This window comes from Penicilliopsis zonata, assembly GCF_001890105.1.
Source record: "Penicilliopsis zonata CBS 506.65 unplaced genomic scaffold ASPZOscaffold_27, whole genome shotgun sequence".
In the NCBI taxonomy this organism is placed as follows: domain Eukaryota; kingdom Fungi; phylum Ascomycota; class Eurotiomycetes; order Eurotiales; family Aspergillaceae; genus Penicilliopsis; species Penicilliopsis zonata.
The window spans coordinates 188249-205998 of NW_019208933.1; the positions used below are offsets into that span (position 1 = coordinate 188249).

At 52.5% G+C, this 17750-nt stretch overlaps 9 protein-coding genes across 9 annotated transcripts; 5 read left to right on the top strand and 4 right to left on the bottom strand.

Annotated features, from left to right (window-relative positions):
* Positions 1-871: 871 nt before the first annotated feature.
* On the top strand, positions 872-1901 carry ASPZODRAFT_155253 (hypothetical protein; the record flags this gene model as incomplete). Its single annotated transcript, XM_022726189.1, has 4 exons — positions 872-1204; positions 1294-1466; positions 1527-1759; positions 1816-1901. 4 exons carry the CDS (start codon positions 872-874, stop codon positions 1899-1901), a joined length of 825 nt encoding a protein of 274 aa, XP_022577104.1.
* Positions 1902-1969: 68 nt separating this feature from the next.
* ASPZODRAFT_20364 (hypothetical protein) lies at positions 1970-3355 on the bottom strand (the record flags this gene model as incomplete). The annotated part of the gene is made up of 2 exons (XM_022727582.1): positions 1970-2513; positions 2583-3355. 2 exons carry the CDS (start codon positions 3353-3355, stop codon positions 1970-1972), a joined length of 1317 nt encoding a protein of 438 aa, XP_022577105.1.
* Positions 3356-3950: 595 nt separating this feature from the next.
* On the top strand, positions 3951-6384 carry ASPZODRAFT_105021 (hypothetical protein). The gene is made up of 6 exons (XM_022720879.1): positions 3951-4207; positions 4271-5051; positions 5102-5151; positions 5208-5646; positions 5701-5798; positions 5852-6384. Exons 1-6 carry the CDS (start codon positions 4034-4036, stop codon positions 6236-6238), a joined length of 1929 nt encoding a protein of 642 aa, XP_022577106.1. The 5' UTR covers positions 3951-4033; the 3' UTR covers positions 6239-6384.
* Positions 6385-7171: 787 nt separating this feature from the next.
* On the top strand, positions 7172-7954 carry ASPZODRAFT_147233 (hypothetical protein; the record flags this gene model as incomplete). The annotated part of the gene is made up of 1 exon (XM_022725244.1): positions 7172-7954. The coding sequence occupies one exon, from the start codon at positions 7172-7174 to the stop codon at positions 7952-7954; it is 783 nt and encodes a 260-aa protein (XP_022577107.1).
* Positions 7911-10142, bottom strand: ASPZODRAFT_137212 (hypothetical protein). Its single transcript, XM_022724245.1, has one exon. It carries the CDS (start codon positions 10118-10120, stop codon positions 8177-8179), a length of 1944 nt encoding a protein of 647 aa, XP_022577108.1. The 5' UTR covers positions 10121-10142; the 3' UTR covers positions 7911-8176.
* A 133-nt stretch (positions 10143-10275) lies between these two features.
* Positions 10276-10765, bottom strand: ASPZODRAFT_1305630 (hypothetical protein). Its single transcript, XM_022722538.1, has one exon. It carries the CDS (start codon positions 10723-10725, stop codon positions 10345-10347), a length of 381 nt encoding a protein of 126 aa, XP_022577109.1. The 5' UTR covers positions 10726-10765; the 3' UTR covers positions 10276-10344.
* Positions 10766-11132: 367 nt separating this feature from the next.
* ASPZODRAFT_76588 (hypothetical protein) lies at positions 11133-11758 on the top strand (the record flags this gene model as incomplete). The annotated part of the gene is made up of 2 exons (XM_022730105.1): positions 11133-11366; positions 11426-11758. The coding sequence occupies 2 exons, from the start codon at positions 11133-11135 to the stop codon at positions 11756-11758; spliced, it is 567 nt and encodes a 188-aa protein (XP_022577110.1).
* A 560-nt stretch (positions 11759-12318) lies between these two features.
* Positions 12319-13657, top strand: ASPZODRAFT_20370 (hypothetical protein; the record flags this gene model as incomplete). Its single annotated transcript, XM_022727583.1, has 2 exons — positions 12319-12796; positions 12864-13657. 2 exons carry the CDS (start codon positions 12319-12321, stop codon positions 13655-13657), a joined length of 1272 nt encoding a protein of 423 aa, XP_022577111.1.
* Positions 13658-13801: 144 nt separating this feature from the next.
* On the bottom strand, positions 13802-17440 carry ASPZODRAFT_2119770 (hypothetical protein; the record flags this gene model as incomplete). Its single annotated transcript, XM_022727788.1, has 4 exons — positions 13802-14469; positions 14527-16946; positions 17058-17215; positions 17272-17440. The coding sequence occupies 4 exons, from the start codon at positions 17438-17440 to the stop codon at positions 13830-13832; spliced, it is 3387 nt and encodes a 1128-aa protein (XP_022577112.1). The 3' UTR covers positions 13802-13829.
* Positions 17441-17750: the final 310 nt, after the last annotated feature.

A 17750-nucleotide genomic window follows, 5' to 3' on the forward strand; every position in this document is an offset into this window, starting at 1 on the left:
CATGTTTGCTACATGTTTGCTCCGAACAACAAGGCATCCAATAGAAGAACCCAGGCCTGCTCAATATCAGGCCACTCCAGTCAAATAGCAAACACCCGGTACCTCCAATGAGAGCAAAAGTTGAGTTTCTAGGCCGGCCCTCGGCAGTAGACTTCAAAGCCTTTACGTCTATTTCTAATAAGAAACGCTGGTATCAAGACATACTCTGAATACTGCTACTTAAGGTCGTACTGAAATTCCTAATCTTCCCAAGTTCCCAAGAGCTTTGTCAAATCCTCGGTTTCCACCTACACGCTAGTGCGAGAGCTGAGGGAGTTAGTTGATTCCATCAAACTGCATGTTGCCCCCTCTTAGCGACACTCACTTGGCAGAGCGCAAAGGCTTGGGTTTCTCCTTGGACAAGTCAACTTCGGCTCGAGGCTCGAGGGCAAGGGTCCCGTGCTGACTGTTCCCTTGCTTTGCGGAATTCATAGCGGCATCGATCTCATCTTTCATGGTGATAGACCCTGTCTTAGGAGTCGAGTTCATCAGGGCTGTGTGCCACTCCTGCCAAGGCTGGACGAGGTTGGTGATGGTAGTTTCCGCCGACATCTCTTCAGGATTCTGGTTCGTAATGGGATAGATCGTGGAGCGGTTGTGCGGTCTAAATAACCAAGTATATATAGGCCCTGGAAAGGTTAGGCCTTTCAATCTAGTCGAGCAGGTCATGTTTGTCAAACGGACCCTTGCTGAGGCTTACAGGGAATATACGAGCTGAAATGAGGGGGTTGTCCTTCAGCGCGTCCAAGCATAACTATAGAGTAGTATCTTACGGAAGAAACCATGCCTAGAGAAATCAATTCTTCGACTTCCATCAGCCAGTGCCGCCAATATGGAAACCTCTATCCCATATCTAGCCCAAGACCCCATTTTCAATGTCGAGAAACCGTTTGATACCGATGTGCCCGTTGATCACATTCCCGGCGCACGCGCCTCGAACCACCGGAACGATGAGAGGGATTTGAAGGTATATCCCATCACTGACCCTGACGAATGGGACCTCGACAGACATGGCTTCTGCTTCATCAGGGCAAAAACGGGATTGAACGCCGAGGATGCGTTGACGAGAAAGAAGGAAGTGCAGAAGGATTACTGGTATGAGATTGAAGCCATCCTGCACGAAAGGTTTCCACAATACTCGAGAATTGAATCCTATGATTGTACGGTACGGCCTCACTTTTGCTTTTTTTTTTTTTTTTGCCTCTGAGTCTCTCCCACTGGGATTCGCCTCTAATGCAAGCAAATGAGGTCTAGGTGCGAAAAAGGGACCCAGATTTCCCTGCAAATATCAGGCTCTATACCAAGGTCGAGCAGCCAGCACGAAGGCCACACAGTGATTGTTCCCCCAGGGGTGCGCACATGAACCTCCAGCGTGCTTTCCCCGGGCAGGAGAGGTTTTGGGAGGGGAAAGACTTTGATATTCTAAAGTACAGTCCCGCCCAGTTTTGCAAGTACAAGCTTGACTTCTTCCACTAATGCTGAACCAGCGTTTGGCGACCGCTCCGCGGTCCAAGCAATGACTGGCCCCTAGCGGTGTGTGACTGGAGAACCATCGACCCTTCCGTCGACGTGCGCATCAACGATGCCATTAGACGGGATCGAGTCGATGAGAACGCCATCCTGCACTTCAGTGCCAACCACAGGTGGTATTTCATGAAGGATCAATCAGTAGAGGATCTGATTGTCTTCCGTAATGCTGATTCTTTTGGGAAGCGTGCTCGTAAGTTTTGATGCGTGCGTGTCGGGCGATGGACATTATGCTAAACCTTTTTCAAGAGGGATTTCACTGTTCGGTTTTCAACCCAGAGTCGAATGGGCAGCCAAGGGAGAGTGTTGAGGTCAGGTGTGTAGCATTCCGCTGAAGCAGACCATCAATGAATGCCACAGGATATCCATAGTTCCCTATTGATAACCCTCCCCTCGTAAATCACTACATGGCTGAGTAGTATGTCTGCACTATACCGATAGCGATCTGAACCACACTCAAGAGAGTTGAAATGCCACCCAACCAGAGTACAGCCCAGAAGGTATACCACTGCAGAGGATTCCTCCTATCTCGCCACAGATCTCTGACTCGACTCGGCTGCTGCTTCAGATTGTACTGCTGGACCACCAAGAGCCGATGTCCAAAATGGGGGAAGTCGTTTCTGGCGGAGTAGGTATCGGGCTCGACGGGCGAGGTGTGAAGATCGATGTTGGACATGGGCAACAGCTCGACTGGGAAGCTGGACTTGGCGCAGCGGCGGAGAAACCTGGACTGCGTGCCCGAGGCGCTGCAAATGGTGTGGAGAAACGGGTCTATCTCTCCGGACGATTTCTCAAGTTGCTCGAGTAGCTTGAAGGCTAGCTTACGGGAACGTGAAGACTGGCCGAAGAGCAGGCGGTATGAGAGGAGGACTTCACGGTGAAGAGATGCGGCCTCGTTGGATGGACTGTCGGTATAATATCTGGAGGGAAGAATCTCAGAAAAGGCCCTGGCGGGAGAGGTTAGGGAACTACTATTTGCCTTTGCCCAAAAATGGAGGATCTGGAAAGGGGCTCACTGAGAGAGAACCTGGAGTGGGCGTGTCTGTAGAATGTTGCTCGCGCAGAAGGTCGGCAAACAGAAGACTGAAAGTGTTCGGGACTGTCGATCGAAGGCAAGATGAGATGCTAGATCGTCAACCCACTCCACCCTCACCCGGCCGATCGTATATAGCGAGTAAATGTTGACACTTGATTCATAAAGGATGTCCATCTCCGTGGCCCAATCTGCCCCAACATCGCCCCCCAATGCACCCCTCAGGGCACGGAATACCTTCTTGATGGGCCTCCTGGCAGATTGTCGGAGGGTGACCGGGGGAGATTCTCCTGATGCGAGGAGAAGTGGGTGTCGGTCATCTCCAGCGTTCAAGCCTGGGTGTATTGTCATCGATGTCCAGCACAGGACTGCAAATATCGCAACAAGCGCGCAGTCCTTCTCAAACACGCTGAATTCGGCCGGATTGCCTCCTTGGACCAGGTGATGGTAGACCGTCTCCATACTCACCTGTTCGTCCCCTTGCAGGCCCTGAAATCCCCGGAGCACCGCGAGGCACCAGTGCCAGCCCTCGAGGGCATTGGTTGGCCTCTCTCGCTTGAGGATCTTCCAGACGATTCCGAACCGGTCCTGCAGCAAAATCTCAAAGTTCCTTTCCATATGACGGCATACATTGTGTATTCCAGGCCATTGCTGTGCATGTGGGGTTCCAAGCCCAAAGAGCAACTCGATCGCTTCAAGATGGATATCCAAGGTCGCACCGGCAGTGACAACGGTACCAGGCTTCATCAAATGCATAGGAAATAGTAGCTGGGAGAACCTTAGTGGATAGCCTCGCTGCAGATATGTCGGCCTGTCTCTCTTTGGAGAGGACTGTTGACCACGTCGAGCTTCAGCCTCCGAGTCAGATGCCATGCCGAGAAGAGGGCAGAATATCACTCTGAATGGCGTAGGGAAGCGTGGCGGGAAAGGGCTTTTTTAACTTGCCCATTCCAGAGAAATTTAGACCAGGCTGAGCAGGCAATCCGCCCGATGCCTTACTGGCCAGACTTATCCAAGGCTGGCATTTGGTCTATTTTCAAAAGTTTGAGATTTCAAAACAAGCTGGAACATCTCAGCCTGGGTCTCTTGGCTTGCTTGCTAGAGGGGCGGCCCCTGCTGTGATTAGTTATAACAAAGAAACACAGCATGATCCTAGTAATACCTGATAATACATTCCAGCGAGCTGCCCTTTGGCGATACCGCAGTTGTAGTAGTCGTAATTTATAAAAACATATAAGCCCGCCGTCTTGCCCTCTTTCATCTATCTTCCCAAGAATTAGCCTTCATACCATCTCCACCATGCCCTACACCCCGCCTCTCGGTGCCCCCATCCATCAGCTCGTCATCAAGCCGGTCTTCGATACTCTGGCGCCACGGGAGAAGTTCTATGCTCATTATTGTGCACGGGCAGCATGGCACGGAAGCAGAATCATTATGCGACAGGTGTCGCCGGAGAGCCCGGGCATCTTTGACTTCATCATGGACCTATATCACGCTTGCGATGGAAAATGGGACACCCTGGTCACCGACTACAGTATTACCCCAGAAGAGCTGGAAGGCTTTCTGGAGTATGCCGCCATGTTTCTTTGCAACCTGGGAAACTTCTATGTAGGTTTGAAAACTTGGTACCTAATATACTGTTTGAGAAGCGCTGACTCTGTCTGTAATCAGGGTGAAGGAGACCAGAAGTTCGTCCCCAACCTGACTGCCGACGCCCTGCAGAGGATCGCAGGCATCTCTCCAACGGCACAAGAGCGCCTGGACGAGATCATCGGTCCGCTACTTGCAGTCCCGCCATTCAACCTCGGGTATCCGAGCAAAAGCGCACAGTCAGCCTATTATCTTGGATCCATGGCCCAGGAAGAGATTGCCCTGGTGTCCGAGGCAATGAGCAAGCACTCCGTCGGGCCAGAGAACACCCGTGTTCAAAAGCTGATCAAGGAGGGTAAACCGGTCTATCACGTACTGCAGGCGTCTGCAGAGACTGGCGCGCCGGCGAACGGCCTCTACGAGCTGGCAAACAACATGTTTCTCATCAGAGGCGACCACTCGGTGGAACTGTCCATGGTCTGCTCGAATCTGGCACGGGCATTGAAATACGCAAGCAACCACAGGCAGACACGGTTCTTGGAGGCGTACATTGAATCCTTCCGGACTGGCAGCCAAGAAGCCTACCAGGAGTCACAGAAGGCATGGGTGATGGATGTCTCTGCCCGGGTAGAGAACATGATCGGCTTCATCGAGAGCTATCGCGATCCGGCTGGAATCAGGTCGGAGTGGGAAGCAATGATCGGCATTGCCGACCCGGACGAGACGGCGAGACTGAAGCGCTTTGTCGAACGGTCGACGTGCTTCATCCGACAACTCCCATGGGCAGTCGATGGCGTCAATGATGGCAAAGGCCCGTTTGAGAAGACTCTGTTTGAAGCGCCCGATTTCACCAGCGTCCACGGTGAGATGGGCGATTCTGCGGCCAGTAGAAGCACCTGCTGACTTTCCCAGCGCTCGCTGTATGTGGCAGTGTCGTCTTTGAAGCTGCCAATCTCCCCAACGTAAGCTTGAAGGGATGAATCCCGTTGAATGATGATGAATCTGACCACTTCGTCAGTATGAATACATCCGAGAAACCTGCGGCTTCAAGAATATCGTCCTCGCAAATCGGCTGTGCGTCAACCACAACCCCAGGCTATCAATGCCCTGGATCACGCCCTCTGAGTTGATGCACTTCCAAAAGAGCACACATCTTGTGCGATTCCTCACCACCGCCATCCACGAGCTGATCGGCCATGGGACTGGGATACTCCTGAGCGAAACCGCCCCGGGCATCTACAACTTTGACGAGCAAAGCCCGCCGCTCAGTCCGCTGAGCGGGAGTCCAGTGGCTTCGCACTATGCCCTGGGCCAGACTTGGACGAGTGTTTTTGGCCATCTGGCAGGAACAGTGGAAGAATGCCGAGCCATCCTGGTCTCGGAATATCTCATGGATAACAAGGAGTTGCTCTCTATTTTCGGGTATACAGATGCCAGTGAGGTCACGGTGGACGACCGTAAGTCTTTCTACAGCTGGTGAAATTGAATCTACTAACCAACCCCGATGCCAGTCCTGTATACCACATACCTCAATATTGGCGTCGATGGCCTTCAAGCTCTGGAACATTACAGCTTTGAAAGCAAATCTTGGGGCCAGGTTCACCACCAGGTAGTTTCTTTGCCTTTCATTGCCTTTCATTAATTGAGTACTGACAGCAACAGGCTCACTTCTCCATCATGAAACACCTACTCCAAGATGGCGGTGGCGTCATCCACATCTCTCAGGACCTCGATTCCTCCTCTCTCACCGTCCACGTCGACCGGAGCAAAATCGCTTCTCACGGGAAACCCTCCTTGGGCCGCTACCTCTGCCGCCTCCACATATGGCGCTGCACCGCCGACTTTGCCGCCTGTCGGGACTTCTACGAGCCCTTGTGCGCTGTCGAGGGGCTCTACGAACAGTGGCGGCAGATTGTGTGCTCGAAACCGAGGCCAAGATGGAAGTTTGTTCAGCCCAACACGTTTGTGGACGGGGATACTGTCGAGGTCAAGGTTTACGAGGAGAGTAACAGGGGCATCATTCAGTCGTGGGCAGAAAGGGATATCTAAAGGGTTCAAGTCTTCATATGCATACTAAGTGAAGAGTACGCCTGCCTGGAACTTGGTGTGCAAATGCCCAGGTAAGACAAAAATGAGTCTATTTTAGGCAGAAAGGAGGGCTCGATCTTATACACGGTGAACGGAGTGTACCTACCTCAGATAAACAACTCAACTGCACCTAGGACTGGTAATAAAAAGATACTTAGAGCAATCAACGCAATCTACGGCCAAGTATAAAAAAACATGCAACAGTAGGGATTCGCTGGTGGTCACCCACCCAACTACTAACCTACCGGCGTGTGGCTTAAGTACGGCTGAGCGGACGGGAAGCCCTGTTTTCCACACCCTGTGGTCGCATGTATTTGAAATTTATAAATAAAGAACTATATAGTAAATACTGTACTGGGTAGGTTTTATATGAAATGAACTGATAGCATGCCTCTGTGAGATAGTTGAAGAAGAATAGTATATTCAATTTAATATTACCAAGAAATGAGGTTGTAATATCCCCTATTACCGGGCAAGGTATTATTGTTGTAGATAGATACTAGGGCCTGTAATATATATATATACACATAGTAGACCTATCTAGCAATATATATAATGTAGAGTACCTCAATCAAACGATGCAAAGTAGCATCGCATAGTTATATACAAGGAGACGGCCAGGAGCTCACCCAAGCGGACGTGTAGATTATATGGGCTGTCAGAACGAGTAGAAACGCCATATCAGCATTCCAATATACCAGGGGATTTGTGTGGTATAGAAACATCACACCCAGAGGAGCATCTCTACCTCTATCTAGACTATACGTCATAGTGAGGACTTTGGTAGACGTACCAAGAACTACTGCAAATTCTCGCTACAAGGCCAACATCTTTGTATTTTCTGAGATATATGAAACTACTTATTCTATTACAATAGATATAAACCAATTAACAATGTTCAGCGCGTTTGGGATGAGTGCCACCACTAGTGAATATGAGTATCGAGACATCAACCATCTCACTGCGATGCAGGATCGAGAACTGGGATGTTTTGCAGCTGATCGCACACGAAGTCCATACATCATCTTTCTCAAAGTACCTGCTAAAATCCTTCAAGCTCCTCTAATTCCATTTGAATCCTATTTTTTACACGATCAAGTCCTCATCATCAAAATGGAGAGTCGCGCACACGCTACCGCAAATGAAGAATTCGCTCAGTTGTTCAACAAGAAGCTTGAAGAAATGGGCGGCCTTGATGAAAAGCTACGCAAGTTGGGAACAGCTCATTTTGAGGGCCACGAGCGGCTAAAGAGAGCCGATAAAACTTATTTACCAAAGAGGCTCCCCAAAGGCCGATCAAGACAATGGCCTACTCTCATTCTTGAAGTTGGTTATTCAGCGTCGCGCCAGAAACTAACAAATGATGTCCAGTGGTGGCAGTCTGAGTCACAGGGGGATGTACAGATCATCCTGACAGTCGATATCAACCAGAAACGCAGGGAGATTATATTTGAGAAATGGGCGTCTACAGGTCAAGAAAGCATCTATCGTACAGTGATCTCCAAGGACACCAGCCAGACTTCTATCCGTGCCACCAACCAAGACCCTCTTATCATTGACTTTAACGGTTTATTTCTTCGAGACCCAGATGGGCCCATAGAGGGAGATATCTTGTTTCGTCTGGATGATCTAAAGAAGCTGGCAGCTAGCATATGGGAGGAGCAATTCGAAGAATAGACCAGGTGGAACAGTGTAACAGGATTTATGGTTTCTAGCTAAATACCGGTAATAATAAGCTATTTCTATTCCTAAGACTTCTCACTGCTGCTGTTCATACTGTGTTTAACTTTATAGAAATCTTTTAAAGCTGAGTATATTTCATATTTGACGAGGCCTAGTTGTCTTGCTTCGGTATGTCCAGATGATTCTATACAAAGAATGACAGTACAACCATAGGGACTAGAATCCAAAGACAGCCATTGTCTCTAGATGAGCCCTCCACACCGCCACTGGATCGTTCGTCTCTTGTCTTTCCATGGCATCTCCCACCCAGCCTTCCTTATTGACACCATATAGATACGGCTTCTCATCGGCGTAGCAATCTGTCTCTGTCCCTTCAGGCACTGTACCATGAAGAAGATAGGCGCTGGCAATGGAGTCTGTGCAGGTAGAGATATCCCTGGAACTATGGCCGTAGCCATGATGCACGACGAGCCTAGCGTTGGAGCCCATTTCGTTCAACAGCCGCCGCCCGTTGCGCAACGGGGTGGCCGGATCATACGTCTCGGCAATCAGTAGGATGGGATGGGACAGCGTATGGTTGAGATGGCCGCGATACAGCTCTGCCGGTTGCCAGTAGGTGCCAAAGTGGCGGCAGGGGAAGACGTTGTAGAAGCGCGAGTTGCCGGAGATCCATGACTTGGAGGTCATGTTGTCCCAGAGACCGGCCCACCAGTCCAGATGCTGCGCTTCGGCCCATTCAGGGGCATCGGCGCTGTCGGCGCAGACAACGAGGTCGCCGAGCTCATCGGTGCTTGGGGGCATTGGCGATGTAGAACACGAAGGGTCGCGGGGGTCATATTCCCAGGACTCAATGAAATGCGCGGCGAGAGTGGAATTGCCGTCCTCGAGCTCCGAGAGCATCTGGGCGAGAGCCGGCCAGCTCATCGGATTATACATGGCGCCGTAGATGGCGCCGACAAGGGCCGAGTACCTGATGATGGACGGCCCAGTTGTCGGGGTATAGCCGGGGATGGGACGGTCAAGCAGGGAAGACACCAGGCCTCGCATCCGGGCGTCGAGATCAGCCAGTTGGACGGCGGGGCGTGTTGTAGGGGCGCCCGCCCCCGGCTTAGGCGTCGCCAGGGCGCAATGCTCCGGCCCGGCATTCAGGCACTCCCCAAGGAACCCATCGTGCCAGGCGTCGGTGACGTTGTCCAGGGCCGTGTAGCCAAAGCCCCCGACATGGCGATGGTCGCGCACATACTCGGTCCCATCCAGGACCAAGCGGCCCACGCTCCCGGGGAACATGCTTGCCCACGTCTGGCCGATGCCGGTGCCGTAACTCACAAAGTAGCCCGTCAGTTCTGCTTCCCCCAGGGCGGTGCGGATCGCCTCGACGTCTCTCGCGACAAACGTCGTGCTGAGGAAACGGCCGAGATCGCCCAGCTGCGCCGCGCAGGCCTGGAAGATGGCCTCATTCAGCGCGTCCGCCAGCGCGAGGTGGCCCGCGGCGGCCCCCTCGCGGTACTGCCCGCGCAGCAGGGCCCAGCGGTCCCGGTCGGCGTCGAAGGGGAAGCACGCCGCCCGGGGCAGGGAGGCGTTGACGCCCCGGGGGTCCCAGCCCAGCACGTCGTACTCCCAGCGGGTGAAGCGCTGCGAGAACTCGTCCGCGGCCTTCCAGACCAGCGACGTGCCGCTGCCCCCGGGGCCGCCGGGGTTCACCACCAGCGTGCGCTCGCTCTTGCCGCCCCCGGGGCCCGCCACCTGGAACTTGGTCACGGCCAGACGGGCGATGCGGGCGTCCGAGGCGTTGGTGTAGTCCAGCGGGACGTCCAGATACCCGCACAGGTAAACGCCGGTACCGGCCGGGCCCCCCCGGCGCCAGGTCTCTACGTCCGGGCTGAACAGGGCCGCCCAGCTGGTATGTGGGCTGGGGTCATCCAGCGCCGGGGGGAGCGTCGTATCCGTACAGGGGATGAAGCGGAAGGGGTCGTCGGGCTTAGGGAAGAGCCCGTAGGGGGGGAGATCGGGGTGTTCATGGGGGTGGCATGAGGGTCGAAAGAGGTTGGAATTGAATATGTGGCTCAGACCGAGGAGGCAGATCAAAGCAACTGCAACAGGCACAGACAACCTGCTGGTGCGCCGGGATGGCGGCTGCGAGGCTGCGATCAGTTCCTTCATGGTGGTGCTGATGGAGGTTGTTGAGAGAAACAAGAGGAAGAAGATAAGCAGGCAGCAATTATTGCTATCTCCGGGTCTAATTGGTTAAGCGGGTAGCGCAGCCTGGAGTCAGCATCTGTCAGTCTAGTGTCTGTAGAGATATCTCTAAATTTATTCAGCAATTTTATGAATGATTCACTATACTCAAGTTAAATTACATCTTAAAATCAAGTATAAAAAGGCCACTAATCAAAAAAACAAGTCCACTCCAGACCATCATCTGCTCCATTCCACACACAGTCGTCTCCTTTGACATGGATATTATGGAATTTGATGGAATGCACTTTGCCTTCCACAGGGAGGAGGCATTTGTGTTTGTATGTGTCGTAGATCTCGTCGACTTGGTCGTCAAGAGACTGTGGCTCGCCGTTGGCATCAAGCCAGGTGTATGTGACCTCTCCGGTACTCATGTCGCTGCTGTGTGCCACATCACCACTTGGTCCCCTCCGGACATGCTGCAGCTGGATGTCGGAGTACATCGAGTGCGCATCGTAGTCGGTCTTGAGGGTGACTTTGTACTCCCAGCCCCTGCGACCTTGCTTGATCTTGCTGTCGTGTGCAGGCATTTTGTTTAGATTTTCAGAAGATTTCGTAGACTATTTCAAGTAGACTAGGAGTGAAAGTGTGTCATTTTGTAATTATCTATTGCTGCAGTCTAATACTCAAACATGATTATGATGCTATGGTTACGTACACTTCCTTATGTTTTATGGAAGATACTCTACATTTTAGCTTAGAACTTATAGGGATAGGCTATTATTTTGAATTCACAGTGGGTCTAATATCATGAGATAGCATCATCCTGACATTTAACCAGTAGACTTGCTTTATTATGAATTGACAAGACAGAAAGTTAATATAGAGTTAAGCCACTGAGCCTATTACTTTTAATATTATTTTCAAACATCTTCACCTCTTCCCCTGTACTCTATTTCATTGATTGAAAATATTCTCAAGTCCATTATTCACCACTATGACAGGACGCATCAGCGAGGCTATTCAGCAGGACCACAACGAGATCGAGGCTTGCTTCGAGAAGATCGTCCACTCGTCCAGCAGAGACGAACAGACCCGATTCCAGACTCTCTTCACATGGGAACTGGCCCGCCACCTGGTCGGCGAGGAAATCGTCGTCTTCCCAGCGTTGGAGAAGCATCTTCCAGACGGCCGGTCCATGGCAGACACCAACCGCAAGCACCACCACCACGTATGTATCGACTTTTATATATGAATTCTATCCATCAGGACTGAACCCCTCCTATACAGATCAAAGAGCAGTTGAAGCAGTTCCAGAGCATGAGTGCATCAAATGTCGACTTTCTCCGCACGCTCGATTCTCTGATGACCACCACCTTGCTGCCACACATGAGAGAAGAAGAGGCCAACGACTTGTCCAAGCTGGAGGATGTGCTGTCCCATCACGACAGCCTCAAGCTCGCCAAAGCCTTCAGCCGGACAAAGATCTTTGCCCCCTCACGCTCGCATCCCCATGTGCCAGACAAGCCTCCCTTTGAGACGGTTGTCGGCCTCTTGGCGGCGCCCATCGATCAGCTGGCTGATTTGTTCCGCAAATGGCCCCATGAAGGCCAACCAGGATGAGGAGAGCGCAAATTGATTCTGATATCTAGTAGTCTATTTTAATATATTTTTCTATCAAAAAGCTCACTATGACAAGAGAAAGGAAGGTAACATTCTAATAGATAATATAGTCACATTAGCAAATAGAGGTATCTTAGAAAAAAATTCAAACCTAGCCAGTCAAGCAAAGACTATATGAATGGTAATTTCTGCCAAGTGTAAGTATAAGTTACCTTAAGCTTATGTCTTCTTGTAGCCATCAAGTATACCATTTATATGTTAGGCAGTCTAGACTATTTACAGTTCTGAAACCATGAAGGGTCATAGACCTCTCCTGCCCCCATTCGATATAAAGGGAGAGTGCTTACATTCCAAATTTGGTTAGGTGTGTGAAACTAAAAATAAATCAAATTCCCAACCTCCATGTTATGATGCCATTACCACCACCACACAGCATGGCGCGTCGCTTCAAGATAATCTCCACGGCTACAAGCATATTCCGGCCAGCAAGTCTTTCTTCTTCAAAGCTTCATTACCATCCAGTTAGGCAGCTGGGATTTTCTCTCCCTTTCTCAACATCAATGTCGACCAGACACGAGGACAAGTACAACTGGATCGAAGGCGTGGAGTCGCTTGACAAGTACACGCCAGGAGGCTACCATCCTATAATGATTGGGGATTTACTGCATGGCCGATACCGTGTAGTAGACAAATTAGGCTTTGGAGGATATTCAACTGTCTGGCTTGCTCAGGATACCAGCTCGGGGAGCAGCTATGTTGCCGTCAAAATTGGCATAGCAGACTCATCACAAGCCGAGATTAGAACTTTACGGGTGCTTTCGTCACCTCCCGGTTGCAACTTGATTTCCATTCCTCTCGATGAATTCGAGCTTCATGGTCCTAATGGCACGCATCCATGCTATACGACGCTCCCAGCGCGATGTAACCTCAGGGAAATCTCCTTTAGTCGCCTCTTCCCTCTTGAGGTTGCCCGAGCACTTGTCGGTGGAATCACAACTGCTATTGCCTATACACATTCGCGAGGCTATATTCATGGAGGTTTGTCATGATAACCCCGGATTCCTGTGTCTTTTTGATTGGACTGATTTATGGTATAAAAACTAAGATGCCCATCTTCGAAACATACTGGTAAAGCTTCCGTCAAGCTTCAACCAACTCTCCATCGAAGAATTTTATGAGGAGTACGGCGAGCCTGAATCAATCCCTGTCACTCGATGTAATGGGGAATCACTTCCGTCGAATGTCCCAGCAGTAGCGGTGCTGCCTCTTTCTCTTGGAAAAAAGGCAGAGGAGTTTACCCTGTCCGATGCGCAGATACTCCTCAGTGATTGGGGAGAGGCATTCCCTCCAGCCTTAGAAGAACGTCGTGGAAAGGACTGTCATACACCACTTTCAGTACGCCCTCCTGAAGCTCGCTTTGAACCAGAGGCTCTACTGTCTTTTTCTGCAGATATCTGGACTTTGGCAACGACAGTCTGGGAGATACTCGGCATGAAGGCGATTTTCAGCAGTGAGTTTATGACTGCAGAGGAGCTAGTAGCCCAGCAAGTTGACTTGCTGGGGTTGCTGCCTCCGGCTTGGTGGCAAAATTGGGATGCGAAAGACCAGTTCTTCCATGAGAATGGGCAGCCGAAGGAGGGCCGCTATGTGTGGCCTCGGATGGATAAGGCGTTTGAAGAAGGCGTACAGGAATATCGACAGAAGCGTCAAATGGGCGAATTCAGCATGGAGGAAACAACCGCCATACTGGACTTGATGCGCCGGATGTTGACATTCCAGCCAGATAAACGACCCACGGCAGAAGAGGTCTTGAACTCGGAATGGATGGTCAGATGGGTATTGCCTGACCATGAGAGGAGTTTGCAGGAATGTCAAAGAGCCAGCAAACAGAGATGGTGAATAGGTGGAATAGAATACTGATTTCTGGCGCGAAGTGTTCCTTCTCCTTCTACTCAGTAACAACAGCGCGTCTCTCTCCAGCTATTAGAGGCAGCTGGAGTATAGATAGAAGATTTTTTCATTCAGTAGCTATGATTATTGTAGGGCGTCTCGTCATACTCTGTTTGAAGTTCTACCAGACCACCTTTTTGAAATCCTCCGGAACTTCCCATCCATGCGCAAGGCAGGCCCGGATGTACGCCTGCACAGCCTCTCCAACCGAGTAATCAATGCCCTCGCCCTGTCGTCCGCGACGGCGCCCTTTCGTGGCCAGCAGCCTCGCAGGCTGGGGATCCGTGCTGGTCAGCGCCAGCCGCACCTGCAGCAGGACGCTCTCGATGCTCATGGTGGGCATCCAGCCCGTGCTGGTGAGGAGCTCCATGCACATGGCGCCTCCGGCGGTGACGTGGCCGCCTCCCCCGGCGTGGAACTCGAGGAAGCGCGGCCGCACGACGCGCACAAAGGGCGGCGACATGGGGAACCGTGGCGGAAACCGTAGCTCCAGGACGATGCTGTTCACCTTCTTCGACTGCATGTCTTGGCCTAGGGGTGTCGAAAGGTCGAAGCTGTGCAGCTCCACGATCCACTGGTACACCGTGCTGATCAGCGCCGGGTCGACGTACCAGCCCAACTCGTGCGGAGGCGTGCTCTTCTGCACCTTCAGCGTGGTCTTCAGATGCTGCTGAAGGGCCTTGGTTGCCGGGGTGGTTGCGTATTCGGGCGGCTCGAGCAGCGTCAGCGACGACTGCGCCAACGTGCCGGGCTGGAAGGGGCTGGTCGGCGGCGCAGAAGACGAGCTGGACACCTTCTGTCTCTTGCTCGTTTTTGACTCGCTTTCGCTATCGGTCTCCTCTTTCTCTTTCTCTTTCCCTTTTCCTTCATCTTTCTGGTCGGCCTCCGCATCCTCCGTGTCCGAAAGGAGGATCTCAAGGTCTTGAGGATCCATCACCACGCTGTCGTCGGAATCATTGTCGTTCTCTGCCTTGATGTTGTCATTCTCTTCCTTGATCTCCTCCGTCTCGGTTGGTTTACGCTTGCGCTTGCGGCTGGTGTTGCTTTTCTTGGACTTCTTCTTGGACTTTGCCTCCTCGATGCCCAGGCGACGACTGCGACTTATCGCCGAGATGGGGATCTCGATGCTCTTGTCGTCCGGGCCAGAGGCCACATACAGCGGATCCTGTGCGTAGACTACCGCCGGCTTGGCTGTAGTGGGTGCGGTAGGAGTGCTGGACTTACCGGTTCCAGGCGGCGCGCAGTTGACGAACAAGTATCGTGGCTGGATCCAATCGAGCTTATCGACGACAAAGTGCGGAGAGGTGGAAACAAACTGGCTGACTGCGTTGACCACCTCGTTGAGGGAGACGGCGCTTTGCACGTGCAGCCGGCTCTGCGGCCACTGTCGGGCATCCAGGCACAACGTTGTGTATCCCAGGGAAACCTTGAACCACCGCGACAGGTAGACGCCGTCGCCGAAGCTGCGCCCGTTGGCCACCGTCTTGTACCACAGGCCCTGGCGCAGGATGGAATGCCAGCTGGACAGCGGGGAGCCGTGCCAGGCAAACAGCGTCGGGTGGGCTGGGTTCTCGCTCAGGGCGGTTGCAGCCACGAACCGCTGCTCCTTGTCCGGGGCACCCTGCGCCAGCCGGAACTGCATCCAGCCCGCCATGCCGGAGACGAGGTGGTCCGCGTCGTTGACGGTGGTATCCTGCATGATGCAGGACCGGTTCGAGGCCACGATCCAGCGAAGCACGTCCACTGCCGCGCGCGGGATGCGGTTTCTCCAACCCGAGAGAGTGCTTGAGGGATTGGTGCCGCAAGTGAGATAGTCCTTCATCGTGTTCACGCTCGGGATGGTGTCCAGCAGGGCCACGATGGCAGCGTGTTTCTTCTTCTTGCTCAGATCGTCGAAGTTTTCCTCAAAGGCGGAAACCGTCACGGCTATCGTACCGAGGTTATCTTCGACAGGCATACCCTTGTGGAGAGGGTGGCTCAGCTGCACGACATCCCCGGCGTCCACATCGATGGATTCCACACGGTAATGCCGGTGATCGACGCCGCCGTTGAGGAGCAGCCAGTCCCCGACGCTAAAGGTCGGTTTCTTTTCGAGACGAAGCTCTCGTTTGTCGGCATCCAACTGGCCCTTGACGAGGCTCTTGACATAGTCCTTGGTCGTGCTGGGTGGCACGATGTTCGGGACACGCAGGCCCAGGCCATTGGGCAGATCCTCCAGACGACCAGACACGGCGGCGGAGTAGGTCAAGCTAACCAGCAGGTCGACCACGTTGGGCTGCGAGACGATCTCGTCCTCGATTCTGGGTCCCATCCCCAGATTCATGTACTGGTACAGACATAACTCGTTGGAGCAGACGTACGGCTTGAGAGCTTCGAAGGCGTCGTACGTGCGGCAATGGCAGACCAGACAAAACTCGGTACATTTGACAACATGGCGGAGGAGGAATTGCATCCCCACGAGGGGCAGAGAGGCCTCGAATCTCTTTTCGGCCAGGTGGTCGACGTCGGAAAAGGGGACACCGTCGGCGGTCATCCATCTGTCTTCCTCAAAGTAGTCCTGGCTGGCTGTATTCTGGACGTCGACAATCTTGCCCTGGCTGCGGTTGATGTACATCTCAGCGCCTGTCCAGGTGAAGCCATACGTTAGGCGTGAGGTGACAATACGTAGAAAACGGTCGTTGAAAAGGGATTGCAGGGGGGTCCCAATGAAGAGAGTACGGAGAGCACGACTGGGATCAGTGTCTTCCTCTGCGAATTTGATTTTGGGATCAAACACTTTGAGAGCAGACTGTAGACTCGGCTTGTACGAGTCACAGAGCCCAGCGTATATCTGGACGAAGGACTTTGCGTCGCCGCCAGTATCGTTGACAATCTGTTCCAGGCTCAGGTAGAAAAGCGGGTATCTTATCAGACAGACCAGGAATTCTGATGAAGAAAGACCCCACGCCTGCATGGCCTCTTCCGAGATGCCGAGACGAGAGACTCGACACGAGATGGAGATGATGACGGACTCTGGCAAGGCGCCCAGATAGCCGACCTTGAGACCCGCTGCTTTGACTTCACGCAGGTCCTGCCGGATCTTCTTGCGCAGTTGGTCTTTATCAGAGGCTGGGAAGGAAATAGCAGGAAAGTCAGAGTCCCAGTCAGGTTCTTCCTCTTCCTCCTCCTCCTCCTCCTCCTCCTCCTCCTCCTCCTCTTCCTCTTCGTCTTTCTCCTTGTTTTCGTCTTCATCTCGATCCTCAGAACTGCTGGTCCGGCTGCTTTCCAGGCTCTTGTCACTGCTAGCCATCTCGCTCTTCTGGGGGGAAGAAGAGGAGGATCCAGAGCTGCTGCCCTGGCCAGAGAGCACGCCGTCGATCGTCTTGCTGACGGTGGTCAGCAGTTCTTGGATCGAGCAGCCAGTGTAGAGAGACTGCCGGTCTTCCAGAGCGCTGGTTATGGAGACGGGCGCGTTTTCAGAGGTCGAAAAGACGAGGAAATTGTGGTTGTCGGGATAATCGGAGGGATCTATCGTCTCAGTTGGTTCCTATTCACCAGTCAAAAGATCGACGTTATCGACTTACCAGATACAACAGCCTGAAGGTCTAGAACGAGCTCCGAAACAGCGACCGGCGCCGTGTAAGTGAAGAGAATCGAGCCGTCGTCTTCGCCGGGCTTGACGTTGCTCAACCGGGGAAACGAGCGGGGAAGACCAGCCTGCGAGATGGCACGGATCAGGTCTTTGCGAGGCATTTTGAGAGAAGATGACTCAAGGAAACGCTATTAGTGGTAGGAGAGTCAAGAGGAGGAAAGGGAGAGGGGCGAGAGAGGGAGAGGGAGAGGGAGAGGGAGAGGGAGAGGGAGAGGGAGAGTTGGGGAGGAGGAGGGGAGAGGGGGGAGAAAAGAAAAAGAGGAAGAGAAGAAAAGTTCAGGCAAGGAATGGCTGGCACCGATGACAATGACATTGACTGACATCAAAGACACTGAATTGAAGAGCATTTCAGTGAATGTGTCTGTCTAAAGCCATTGTTTACAAGATCAACAGATAGAATAAGACATACGA

What these genes read in the sequence shown, in the direction of transcription:
- ASPZODRAFT_105021 (XM_022720879.1), top strand. Translation starts at nt 4,034, where the DNA reads ATGCGACAGGTGTCGCCGGAGAGCCCGGGCATCTTTGACTTCATCATG. An exon ending in GCAACCTGGGAAACTTCTAT is followed by an intron (nt 4,208 to 4,270) that starts GTAGGTTTGAAA and finishes GTCTGTAATCAG; the next exon opens with GGTGAAGGAGACCAGAAGTT. An exon ending in CGATTTCACCAGCGTCCACG is followed by an intron (nt 5,052 to 5,101) that starts GTGAGATGGGCG and finishes TGACTTTCCCAG; the next exon opens with CGCTCGCTGTATGTGGCAGT.
- ASPZODRAFT_1305630 (XM_022722538.1), bottom strand. Translation starts at nt 10,725, where the DNA reads ATGCCTGCACACGACAGCAAGATCAAGCAAGGTCGCAGGGGCTGGGAG.
- ASPZODRAFT_137212 (XM_022724245.1), bottom strand. Translation starts at nt 10,120, where the DNA reads ATGAAGGAACTGATCGCAGCCTCGCAGCCGCCATCCCGGCGCACCAGC.